General features: G+C 32.9%; 1 protein-coding gene across 3 annotated transcripts in view; it reads right to left on the bottom strand.

Moving 5' to 3' along the window:
- raver2 (ribonucleoprotein, PTB-binding 2) overlaps positions 1–14,557 on the bottom strand; it is a 105,538-nt gene that overhangs the window by 18,567 nt on the left and 72,414 nt on the right. For all 3 annotated transcript variants that reach the window (XM_058404148.1, XM_058404146.1, XM_058404147.1), the window contains exons 10-12: positions 13,888–13,999; positions 10,537–10,682; positions 5,118–5,219 (exon numbers count right to left, since the gene is read on the bottom strand). In XM_058404148.1, the coding sequence (XP_058260131.1) occupies positions 5,118–5,219; positions 10,537–10,682; positions 13,888–13,999 (360 nt within the window). The remainder of the gene's footprint in view (positions 1–5,117; positions 5,220–10,536; positions 10,683–13,887; positions 14,000–14,557) is intronic.

Raw genomic sequence — 14,557 nt, 5'->3', positions numbered from 1 at the left:
TATATATCAGTCTTTATATATCAGCATTTATATATCAGTCTTTATATATCAGCATTTATATATCAGTCTTTATATATCAGTCTTTATATATCAGCATTTATATATCAGTCTTTATATATCAGCATTTATATATCAGTCTTTATATATCAACATTTATATATCAGTCTTTATATATCAGTCTTTATATATCAGTCTTTATATATCAGTCTTTATATATCAGTCTTTATATATCAGTCTTTATATATCAGCATTTATATATCAGTCTTTATATATCAGCATTTATATATCAGTCTTTATATATCAACATTTATATATCAGTCTTTATATATCAGTCTTTATATATCAGTCTTTATATATCAGTCTTTATATATCAGCATTTATATATCAGTCTTTATATATCAGCATTTATATATCAGTCTTTATATATCAGTCTTTATATATCAGCATTTATATATCAGTCTTTATATATCAGTCTTTATATATCAACATTTATATATCAGTCTTTATATATCAGCATTTATATATCAGTCTTTATATATCAGCATTTATATATCAGTCTTTATATATCAGCATTTATATATCAGTCTTTATATATCAGTCTTTATATATCAGCATTTATATATCAGTCTTTATATATCAGCATTTATATATCAGTCTTTATATATCAGCATTTATATATCAGTCTTTATATATCAGTCTTTATATATCAGTCTTTATATATCAGTCTTTATATATCAGCATTTATATATCAGTCTTTATATATCAGCATTTATATATCAGTCTTTATATATCAGTCTTTATATATCAGTCTTTATATATCAGTCTTTATATATCAGCATTTATATATCAGTCTTTATATATCAGTCTTTATATATCAGTCTTTATATATCAGCATTTATATATCAGTCTTTATATATCAGTCTTTATATATCAGCATTTATATATCAGTCTTTATATATCAGCATTTATATATCAGTCTTTATATATCAGTCTTTATATATCAGCATTTATATATCAGTCTTTATATATCAGCATTTATATATCAGTCTTTATATATCAGCATTTATATATCAGTCTTTATATATCAACATTTATATATCAGTCTTTATATATCAGTCTTTATATATCAGTCTTTATATATCAGCATTTATATATCAGTCTTTATATATCAGCATTTATATATCAGTCTTTATATATCAGTCTTTATATATCAGCATTTATATATCAGTCTTTATATATCAGCATTTATATATCAGTCTTTATATATCAGCATTTATATATCAGTCTTTATATATCAGTCTTTATATATCAGTCTTTATATATCAACATTTATATATCAGTCTTTATATATCAGTCTTTATATATCAGTCTTTATATATCAGCATTTATATATCAGTCTTTATATATCAACATTTATATATCAGTCTTTATATATCAGCATTTATATATCAGTCTTTATATATCAGCATTTATATATCAGTCTTTATATATCAGTCTTTATATATCAGTCTTTATATATCAGTCTTTATATATCAGTCTTTATATATCAACATTTATATATCAGTCTTTATATATCAGTCTTTATATATCAGTCTTTATATATCAGTCTTTATATATCAGTCTTTATATATCAGCATTTATATATCAGTCTTTATATATCAGTCTTTATATATCAGCATTTATATATCAGTCTTTATATATCAGCATTTATATATCAGTCTTTATATATCAGCATTTATATATCAGTCTTTATATATCAACATTTATATATCAGTCTTTATATATCAGTCTTTATATATCAGTCTTTATATATCAGCATTTATATATCAGTCTTTATATATCAGCATTTATATATCAGTCTTTATATATCAGTCTTTATATATCAGCATTTATATATCAGTCTTTATATATCAGCATTTATATATCAGTCTTTATATATCAACATTTATATATCAGTCTTTATATATCAGTCTTTATATATCAGCATTTATATATCAGTCTTTATATATCAGCATTTATATATCAGTCTTTATATATCAGTCTTTATATATCAGTCTTTATATATCAGCATTTATATATCAGTCTTTATATATCAGCATTTATATATCAGTCTTTATATATCAGCATTTATATATCAGTCTTTATATATCAGTCTTTATATATCAGTCTTTATATATCAGTCTTTATATATCAGCCTTTATATATCAGTCTTTATATATCAGCATTTATATATCAGTCTTTATATATCAGCATTTATATATCAGTCTTTATATATCAGTCTTTATATATCAGTCTTTATATATCAGTCTTTATATATCAGCATTTATATATCAGTCTTTATATATCAGTCTTTATATATCAGCATTTATATATCAGTCTTTATATATCAGCATTTATATATCAGTCTTTATATATCAGCATTTATATATCAGTCTTTATATATCAACATTTATATATCAGTCTTTATATATCAGTCTTTATATATCAGTCTTTATATATCAGTCTTTATATATCAGCATTTATATATCAGTCTTTATATATCAGCATTTATATATCAGTCTTTATATATCAACATTTATATATCAGTCTTTATATATCAGTCTTTATATATCAGTCTTTATATATCAGTCTTTATATATCAGCATTTATATATCAGTCTTTATATATCAGCATTTATATATCAGTCTTTATATATCAGTCTTTATATATCAGTCTTTATATATCAGTCTTTATATATCAGCATTTATATATCAGTCTTTATATATCAGCATTTATATATCAGTCTTTATATATCAACATTTATATATCAGTCTTTATATATCAACATTTATATATCAGTCTTTATATATCAGCATTTATATATCAGTCTTTATATATCAACATTTATATATCAGTCTTTATATATCAGTCTTTATATATCAGTCTTTATATATCAGTCTTTATATATCAGCATTTATATATCAGTCTTTATATATCAGCATTTATATATCAGTCTTTATATATCAGTCTTTATATATCAGTCTTTATATATCAGTCTTTATATATCAGCATTTATATATCAGTCTTTATATATCAGCATTTATATATCAGTCTTTATATATCAACATTTATATATCAGTCTTTATATATCAACATTTATATATCAGTCTTTATATATCAGCATTTATATATCAGTCTTTATATATCAGCCTTTATATATCAGTCTTTATATATCAGCATTTATATATCAGTCTTTATATATCAGCATTTATATATCAGTCTTTATATATCAGTCTTTATATATCAGTCTTTATATATCAGTCTTTATATATCAGCATTTATATATCAGTCTTTATATATCAGTCTTTATATATCAGCATTTATATATCAGTCTTTATATATCAGCATTTATATATCAGTCTTTATATATCAGCATTTATATATCAGTCTTTATATATCAACATTTATATATCAGTCTTTATATATCAGTCTTTATATATCAGTCTTTATATATCAGTCTTTATATATCAGCATTTATATATCAGTCTTTATATATCAGCATTTATATATCAGTCTTTATATATCAACATTTATATATCAGTCTTTATATATCAGTCTTTATATATCAGTCTTTATATATCAGTCTTTATATATCAGCATTTATATATCAGTCTTTATATATCAGCATTTATATATCAGTCTTTATATATCAACATTTATATATCAGTCTTTATATATCAACATTTATATATCAGTCTTTATATATCAGTCTTTATATATCAGTCTTTATATATCAGTCTTTATATATCAGCATTTATATATCAGTCTTTATATATCAGCATTTATATATCAGTCTTTATATATCAGCATTTATATATCAGTCTTTATATATCAACATTTATATATCAGTCTTTATATATCAGTCTTTATATATCAGTCTTTATATATCAGTCTTTATATATCAGCATTTATATATCAGTCTTTATATATCAGCATTTATATATCAGTCTTTATATATCAACATTTATATATCAGTCTTTATATATCAGTCTTTATATATCAGTCTTTATATATCAGTCTTTATATATCAGCATTTATATATCAGTCTTTATATATCAGCATTTATATATCAGTCTTTATATATCAACATTTATATATCAGTCTTTATATATCAACATTTATATATCAGTCTTTATATATCAGCATTTATATATCAGTCTTTATATATCAACATTTATATATCAGTCTTTATATATCAACATTTATATATCAGTCTTTATATATCAGTCTTTATATATCAGCAGGTATTTCATTTATTTGCATGAACTACATATGCATTAAGGCAAAAACTCCAAAAAGGCAAAATTCCTTAACTTCAGTAAACCCTGTTTGTGACTCATTTCCTCGAGTATTGTCAGCTTTACACATATTCAGACACACACATCTTTAAGTAAGTCAGGGCCTGAGAGTTAGCCTGGATGGCAGCTATAAAGTCCATCCCAGGTTCTAGACTCCTGTACAGAATACCAACCTGAGCACACAACATGGCATCATTACACCACCACGAGCCCAAAGACCAGCTGAAGAGGAAGAATTTCTCATGCAAGTGTGAGTTCACAGCCAATGTGTTTAGAGAATATTCATATCTCACGCTCGCTCTGTGTCCTATTAGAGACTTCACTTCAATTGAGAATAAATCACAGAGTTACAACTCTGTGTGTGTGTGTGTGTGTGTGTGTGTGTGTGTGTGTGGTCATTTCTACCTGGTGACCAATATTACCTAAAATGCCAGGAATATGAGATTATTTTCATCATGTGGAGGAGTTTTCTTCATCATGTGGGGAAATATTTTTCCTTTAATAATGACAAAATATTCAGAGAATATTTGAAAGTATCTGAAATATTTTCTCTTTAATACTAAGATGGCTAAAGCTACATTAAAACTAAGGAATAAAAACGTTTTAATTAATGGAAACCTATATTTTTTATTGCGCTATTTGATTGTTACACATGAGAAGTGCCATGTGATACGAAGGTGTAGCATTATTTAGCTACAATAAAACAAAACCAACAAAAATACCCACAGTGGTGTGTGTGTGTGTGCGTGTGTGTGTGTGTGTGTGTGCGTGCATTCCCACCTGAGCTGGTTCCTTGTTGTACTCGGTAGATGTAGTACTCTCCTGGTTAGCGTTACTGTAGCCCTGTGCCTGGTAATGTTGATACCACTGCTGCATGGCCTCCTACCACACACACACACACACACACACACAGAGTAATTCAATGTATGAATTATAAAAGAACCCTTAGATAGTGAATCACAATTATTTTGTGTTTAGAAAAATACCAATAAAATAAAATAATAATAAAATTATTTATCTATCTATCTACCTATCTACCTACCTAACTTCCTACTCACCGACCAACCAACCTACCTACCCACACACACACACAGACACACACACACACACCCCTGTTTGTACTCGTACAAACGATGATAAATTCCAATTAGCCAAAAATGACCACACTAAACTATACTATAGCTAAATATTATTTAGCATTTGGCACAGCTCATGGCATCACCCACAAAACTAAATCTCATCTAAAGACCACAGACCCACACTGACTCCTTTTACAGGACAGAATTTCTTTCATCTTAGATTGGCTAGTCTAATTGTTAATAGATGGATTTCTAACCCATCTTTCTCCCAGTGTTAGTCTAGTTAATTAGTTAACTAGTTAATTCCCCCAACTAAATCTCAGCCACAGCTTAAAAGTTTGATGGCCATAAAACCTGAGAGTCTCTTATGTTTCTTCACCTCTCTCATCCATTGATTCATTCTTTTCTTTCTCTCCTCTCACCTTCACTAGTCTTTCTGCTTTGCCCTGCTTGCAGTCTTCCCTCCCTCTTTCTGTCTTCATCCAGTGTGAAAGCTTGCTGTCTCTTTTCACTCGAGCTGTACAGTGCGGGGGAGTAGTGAGGGACCAGATGGGACAAACGACTCGCAGCCAAAAACCCACCCCCCCTCCCCACCACCTCTCCACTTCCCTCCTCCTCCCATCCCCATCCTCCTTTTCTCATCTTCCTCTCCCACATTTGCTCTCTCACTCAGAGATGCACTTGCAGAAAGATGAAGGATTCAAGGCCAGTTAATCCACCTAAATGCCCTTATCCTTCCAAACCACAGGCAAAAAGTAGGTGTGTGTGCGCGTGAGAGAGAGAGAGAGATGCTTTATTTGTGAATTTGAAATAAATTCTGTTGTAGTTATGTTTAAAAAAATTCTGCAGCCTAATCTCTATTTACTTCATCTGTAGGGTGCGATAAGCAGAGACAGCGCTACTGAGGAAAGAGCAGTAAACCTGCTTACTTCACAGATTCAACAAATGTTTAAGCAAATCATGCAAACCCTTCCACAGATTCTTCAGGCATGAATATTTGCAAATGAAGCTCTTAAACAAAGGCAAGAATCCTTCAGAGGGAAGAATTTGAGATTACTTTCAGAATTCCGGAAAAAAAAATGATTCCTTCAGAAGTGGAAAGCTGGAAAGCAAGACATAACCAGCTGGGGGAAATAACTTACAACAGCATGCTTACTAACATGTGAGGTGCTTCTGTCAAGTCATTTCTCATCTCTGATGCCAAGCACACTCTGGGTTTCATGTTCTTGTTCTGATTGTGTTGTTTTGATAGACATTTTATATTTATATTATTAAATACATGATGTTTAATATGTAATGATGTATCAACTGACTGTAAGCAGTCAAACATGAGCATTATTATTATTATTATTATTATTATTATTATTATTATTATTATTATTATTATTATTATTAATTAATTAATTAATTAATTAATTAATTAAATTTAAATTAATTAAATTAAATAATTAATTTTAATTATTTAATTATTTATTTATTTTTGGAACAAGTAAGGCATAATCTTTGAAGAAAAAAAACAACAAGGATTACTGAAATGGATTAATTACATTAAAAATAAAAGCAAGTGCTGAAGGGATGTTGTTCCACAGCAATTTGCCAATGATTTTATATTTTATCAAATGAAGACTTTATATTTTATTTTTTTATTATTATACTTTTTACCTCTTATAGTAATTTATTAATCATGGAATGTCCACGACAACAATATAGTTCCTGATGTCATTTATTTATTATTTATTTATATTTAAATGCAGCTCCCTAACCGGTGTCTGTTTTTTTCCTCTCTCTTGAACTTAATACAATTTAAAGCCATTTACGTTGTAAAAATTCAGAGGAACAGCTGCACCTCTGACTGTGCTGACACTGGCTCTCCGAAAATGTCCTTCCAATACAGTGTCCTTCCAAAAATTCTAAGAAAGCTTCACTATATAAGGGATTAAAAGATTTTCTTCTTATTATTATTATTATCATTATTATTATTATTATTATTATTATTATTATTATTGGTGTTAATATTATTATTATTATTATTATTATTATTATTATTATTATTATTAATAATAATAATAATAATAATAATAATAATAATAATAATAATAAACATTACAATCAACCAATTTGCCCTGCAGCTTGCACAACTGTCAGAGCTGCTGTTATAGAAAATTAACTTTATCTTCAAATTAACTGACCAATTAGAATCGATAATTCAATAATGTTGTGGTATAACACACAAATAAGTGTGTTTGCAGTAATAAGGGGGCATCAACGGGCAATAATGCAAATTCCTGGACCAAAGTGAGTTTGAAAAATCCCGATGCGATTTTGAATATCAAATCCAGTGTTACACCACTTCACCCACTATAACCACTTCAGCACACGCTTAGTCATTTAAGTCCATGAAAGTACAGCTAAATGTAAATGGGAAACGTAGCGATAGATAGATAGATAGATAGATAGATAGATAGATAGATAGAAAGATAGATAGATAGATAGATAGATAGATAGATAGATAGATAGATAGATAGATAGATAGATAGATAGATGCAAATTTGACAAAAGTAAGAATACAATATTTATGACAGTACACCAGTCTGGGACAGAAAAGAATAAAAATGAATCCAAAAAGAAAATAAGAAGATGCATGGATGGATTCGTGGGTAGATAGATGGATGGATGGACAGATGAGTGGATAGACTGCTAGACAGACAGGTAGATAGATCAGTGTAGATTTGACAAAAGTAAGAATATAATATTTATGCCAGTACACCAGTCTGGAGCTGAAAAGAACAAAAACAAAGAGAACGTAAAAGAAAAAGAGAGATGCGCAGTGGTGGCGAGTGTCAAACTGTCCTTCTTTTTCCTGTGTGAATGATGGAAGAGCTCAACCCCTTCATTCAAAGTCCTATTACTGCTATTTCATCTCATTCTCATTCTGCTGTGATCTCTCTGACTGAGTTACCATCAGTCCCCTTTTCATTTTCCTCTGGGTATGAGCCACCCCCTCTGGCCCCTTCTGTCACGTTTAATATCCGACAGAAAATAGGCACAGTGCACAGAGAGTGCAAGAAAGAGAGAGAAACAGAATGGTATATGACATTTAAATGACGTATCAAAGCTCGGCTGATTTTATTTTACACCACTACCCCATGCTCCTCATCCCCACAACTGCTCAGGTATTCATGGGTTCATTTCAGTCCTGGCATTTAGGACAGCTGATGCTTCCTGGCCTTAGAGTACAGGTTTGTAAAAACCTATAGCAGTAGAATAAACACAGCTGGAAACGAAAATACATTCACCAGCCACTTTAAGAGGAACACCTGTACCCCTATGGATTCATGCCAATTCATATCCAATCAGCCAATCAGATGGCAGGAGCACAATGCATAAAATCATGCAGCTAGCCATGAGTCAAAAGGTTCACATCAAAACAGTAAATGTGATCTCAGTGACTTAAACCATGGCGTTGTTATTGGTGTTATCCTGTCCTGTGCTGAGCAGAAATGCATTTCAGAACATACAACAGATCAAACCTTGAGGCGGAAGGGCTACAGCAGCAGAAGATCACCTTTCACCCTGAAGGTGTAGAACCTAAGGCTAGAGGGGAAAAGTGGACATAATTAGACTGGACTAGGTGATCTACTCCCTGGATGTTTTTCTGTCTAAACGCTAGACATGCATAAAAATCCCAGGAAAATTATACCACACACTTAAAGTCACCAAGATCACACTTTTCTCCCATTCTGAGGTTTGATGTGAACATTTCCCCCATAGGGGGAAAATTACCCAGCTCTAAGTCATCACAGAACACTGATTTTGTCTGCTGGAAGTTTGTTGGATGTATATTTGGGGCTGTTAGCATCTTGAAAGACCATCTTCATCTAGTCTCCTGAAAAAAGGTAAAATATCCTGGTGCTTTCTGGAATCCATGGTGCCATTAATCATCACAACAGCCCCTGGAGCCACCACTATATTTAACAGTGGGGGTTTTTTTCTTGTAAGGAGGTCTTTGTTCAGTGCGCATGCCACTAGTACACAAGCTATAGTGAATAATCTTTATTATGTAAGTGTTTAGGTGTTGATAAGTATTAGTAGTAGCACTAGTAGTAGTAGTGCAACATTGACAGATGTACTCTAGTAACCAAATTATAAGCCTTATTTGCAAACCATGGTTTGTCTATTGTGCTAAAAACAGTATGGCATTCAGTGAACTGACCGCAGCAGCTGATGTGAATGTGTGTGTTGGAGTGTTTGAGTGTAATAGTAATAACCTGTGTGTACTGCTGAGTGTCCATGTGAATGTGTGTTTGGAGTGTAAGAGTTGCCTGTTAACATGAATGTACTGGTTCATATGTGGATGTGGTAGCTTAGTGGTTAAGATGCTGGGTTGAGAGCGTTGTGAGTTCGAATCCCAGGACCACCAAGCTGCCACTGCTGGGCCCTTGAGCAGGACCCTTAACCTTCAATTGCTCAGTTGTATAATGTAAAGTATTGTGAAAATTTGAGCACTGCTGAGTGTACTGGTTCATGTGAATGTGTGTTTGGAGTGTAGTGGTTACCTGTGAGTATGAGTGTACTGGTTCATGTGAATGTGTGTTTGGAGTGTAGTGGTTACCTGTGAGTATGAGTGTACTGGTTCATGTGAATGTGTGTTTGGAGTGTAGTGGTTACCTGTGAGTATGAGTGTACTGGTTCATGTGAATGTGTGTTTGGAGTGTAGTGGTTACCTGTGAGTATGAGTGTACTGGTTCATGTGAATGTGTGTTTGGAGTGTAGTGGTTACCTGTGAGTATTAGTGTACTGGTTCATGTGAATGTGTGTTTGGAGTGTAGTGGTTACCTGTGAGTATTAGTGTACTGGTTCATGTGAATGTGTGTTTGGAGTGTAGTGGTTACCTGTGAGTATTAGTGTACTGGTTCATGTGAATGTGTGTTTGGAGTGTAGTGGTTACCTGTGAGTATTAGTGTACTGGTTCATGTGAATGTGTGTTTGGAGTGTAGTGGTTACCTGTGAGTATTAGTGTACTGGTTCATGTGAATGTGTGTTTGGAGTGTAGTGGTTACCTGTGAGTATGAGTGTACTGGTTCATGTGAATGTGTGTGTTTTTTGAGTGTAATAGTTACCTGTGAGTATTGCTGAGTGTACTGGTTTGTGTAATCTGAGGCGGTGCACTCGGTGCTGTACTGGGTAGTTGGGATGGAAGCAGGTGGAAGAACCGAGCTATAGGTCCCACTGACCGGCTGGCCTTTACTGCTGCCACTACAGGGAGCTAAACACACACACACACACACACACACACACACACACACACATACATACACACAGACACACACACACAGACACACCAAGGATTTCAAAACATCCCCACTACACCCAAAACATGCGTCACTTGTCATCAAGTATACCTGCCAGCTGTTGGCACCACGGCAAGAAACATAGCCTTGAGCATGGAACCTTCTGACAGGACAATTATGAACCATAAACCTCTCAGTCAAGTCACCTGGGCCTCTTGCCAGTCCACATATTTATTCTGCTCCAGCTCTATACACACCTAAGGCAGATAATCAAGTCTGGAGAATCAGGACTACTCAGGTGTGTTTAGAGTTGGGACAGAATAAAGCTGAAACTATCTGGCTGGGGATCACTGAGATTCTCTTTTATAACTGAACAGTCTGAAATACAGAGCTGGCTCAGGGCTACATACAACTTAGTGCCAAAGACTCAAAGACTATGTGTGTGTGTGTGTTCATTCCTTCATGTGCATAGCTTTCTATTCACAAAGCAATCTCAGGAGACCTAAACACAATGGTACGTGTCCCTATGAGGGAAATGCAGTGAAGTGTTGAAGGAAGACCGTAATTAAGAGCTTTTGGTCCGTAAGGAATTATTCAGCATGCAATTTAAGCAGTTTGTGTATGGAAAAGAAATAAAAAACTCATTTCTTTTCATTTTTTATCATGTAAAACATTTCAACCTATAATCACATGATTTCAAAAATCATTTCAAAACACTGAGATTCACAATATTGAATCTTGCTCACTTCTCATTTCTCATACAGCTCATTTCCGGCCTGCTAATTTGCTGTACGCTCCAGTCAGGACAATCCTGTCTCTTTTTCCTGTCATATTTTTGATTGCCTTTATTTTCATTTCCTTTAATGCTCTTCCAGGGAAAATAGTGAGGAGATGATGCAACTCTCCATAGAGCTACTAAACATTTTCATTTCAGAGGCTTTTCATTTTGGGCTGTATTCAGAGCTGGCAACTTAAAATAAAGAATATGTCAATATCTAGGTAGGGAAAGTTTCCACTGTTCAGAGGTGCTAATTTTACCAGACACATACAGAATATTAAAAGTATCTGTGTGCAGTTCATGCTTCTATGGTTGCCAGGTTTTTCTTGAGTGGAGGAGTCCATATAGCATCTATACAGATAGCATAATAGACAAAAACGCACAATGTATAAATCTGAAGATGACAAACATCTAATAGCAGTCTAGTAAAGTGCCAATAAATTATGGCATGAATATTTACAGTTCTGGCATTTTGCAGACACCCTCATCCAGAGTGGATTACAATTTCATACAACTGAGCAATTAAGGTTAAGGGCCTTGCTCAGAGGCCCAAAGTTGGCAACTTAGTGGACCTGGGATTCAAACTCACAACCTTACGATCAATAGTCCAACACCTTAACCACCAATCTCCACATCCCATAGTTGTAACAATTACATCCTAGTTGAAATGATTACATCCTAGTTGAAATGATTACATCCTAGTTGTAATGATACACATCAGTCACTAAAATCTGGTGTAATTGAACAACATCATTGTTCAGAAAGCTTATAAAATATACCCTATATTATTCAGCTAGAAGTACAGCATCAGAAAGTGTGAACCAGTTTAGCCCTAAGATACTAACGATGGTGTTCTCAATCTGTGAGCTCGTGAACATTATTGTGTTCATTCATAGAGACTTCAGAGCACTTCTGTAAGTCACTCTGGATAAACACATCTGCCAAATGCCATAAATGTACATTTCAATACAAGTCATGAAAATTATAATACAGTGGGGAAAATAAATATTTCATTCCTTGCTGATTTTGTAGGTTTGCCCTCTCACAAAGAAGTTAAGGGACTATAACTGTTATGGAAGGTTTATTGTAACAGCCAGGGACTACAGAATATCACCAGAAAAAAAGACATGATACAAATGTTATAAACTGAGCTGCATGTCTGAGTAAAATAAGTATTTGGTCCCCATTCAAAACATGCCAGTACTTGGTGGAGAAACCCTTGTTGGTAAGCACAGAGGTAAGAAGTTTCTTGTAGTTGGTTACCAGGTTTGCAAACATCTCAGGAGGGATTTCGGTCCACTCCTCTTTACAGATCTTCTTGAAATCCTTAAGGTTTCTTGGCTGTCGCCAAGTTTCAACTCAGACTTTGGTCCCAACTGCCTTGAGATCATTCACAAGCCCCTGCTGTGTAGTTCTGAGCTGATCTCTCACTTTTCTCCAGTTGTCTCCTTCTCAAGCTTCTTGCTGATTGCCCATTCCAGCCTTGTGCAGGTCTGCAATCTTGTCCCTGACGTCCATTGACAGCTCTTTGTTCTTGCCCATGGTGGTGGTGAGGTTTGAATGGAAGATAGAGGTTCTGTGGACAGGTGCCTTTTATACACATATTGAACTGTCTTAAACTGACAGGACTAATTTTTGCTTGTTATTCTGTCTCTATCTGTTCAAATAAACCTACCAATTTAGACCTACAAAATCAGCAAGGGATCAAATATTTATTTTCCCCATTGTATCTGTGTGAGGATATTTTATCCAGCATTTGGTGCATTATTTTCAGTTGAATTAATAAAATAAAAACTTTTTTTTTTCCATCCGATGAAGTAAAGGTCACTATAAGTAAGCACAGCTCACAGTTTTATCCATATATATTCTGTTCATTGAGATGAAAAATATCTTTTCGTTTTTGTTTATTTTATTGGTTATATTGGAAGAGTTGATATTGCTCAAAAAATGAATGAATTCAAGGTCAGAATTGCGCCTCAGTAAAACACGCCTCTGTTTTCAGCAGACTCCTCGGGTAAATGAAGCGACTCCGAGCAGCGCTTAAACCTGCAGTTCCATCAGACGTCTGAACACTGATGCGTGTGTTTTCAGTTTTAACTCCTCACTATACACACAGTGTGAATATGGCCCTCTGGGATTGCTTTGTGAACAGAGACGTTTATCCAGACTAAAGAATAAAATGATCCGATCATCCTTAAGATGCTGAGAGATAAAAAACTTTCTCAGAAGTAGAGGGAGAAAAACACAGATGGAAATGAAATGACAGAAAAGCACTAGCACTGTGTAGAGTTACTGCTGTCTGGATAAAGAGCTAAAGACAAAAATTCAGTCTCTCGGTGTGTGTGTGTGTGGTGTAGGTGTGTGTGTGTGGTGTAGGTGTGTGTGTGTGTGTGTGTTTGTACCTTGCAGCACCACACCAGGTAATACACTGGCCATGTTTAGGTAAGGGTTGGAGGGCAGTTTCACCTCCTTAGGCGGCTCTCCCAGCAGAGACATCTGGCAGCTGGTTTGTGTCTGCACACACAGGAAGAACACACACACACACACACACACACACACATCAATGTATGAATTATAAAGGAACTCCTAGAAAATGAATCACCATTATTTTCTGTTAAGAAAAATAGCAATGCATTTATTTGTATATTTGTCTGTCTGTCTGTCTGTCTGTCTGCCTATCTATCTATCTATCTATCTATCTATCTATCTATCTATCTATCTATCTATCTATCTATCTATCTATCTATCTATCTATCTATCTATCTATCTATCTGTGTTTCTATCTATCTATCTATCTATCTATCTATCTATCTATCTATCTATCTATCTATCTATCTATCTATCTATCTATCTATCTGTGTTTCTGTCTATCTATCTATCTATCTATCTATCTATCTATCTATCTATCTATCTATCTATCTATCTATCTATCTATCTATCTATCTATCTGTGTTTCTATCTATCTATCTATCTATCTATCTATCTATCTATCTATCTATCTATCTATCTATCTATCTATCTATCTATCTATCTATCTGTGTTTCTGTCTGTCTATCTATCTATCTATCTATC

The sequence above is a fragment of the Hemibagrus wyckioides genome, linkage group LG11 (assembly GCF_019097595.1).
Source record: "Hemibagrus wyckioides isolate EC202008001 linkage group LG11, SWU_Hwy_1.0, whole genome shotgun sequence".
Lineage (NCBI taxonomy): Eukaryota > Metazoa > Chordata > Actinopteri > Siluriformes > Bagridae > Hemibagrus > Hemibagrus wyckioides.
This window is presented reverse-complemented; position numbering and strand designations above follow the sequence as displayed.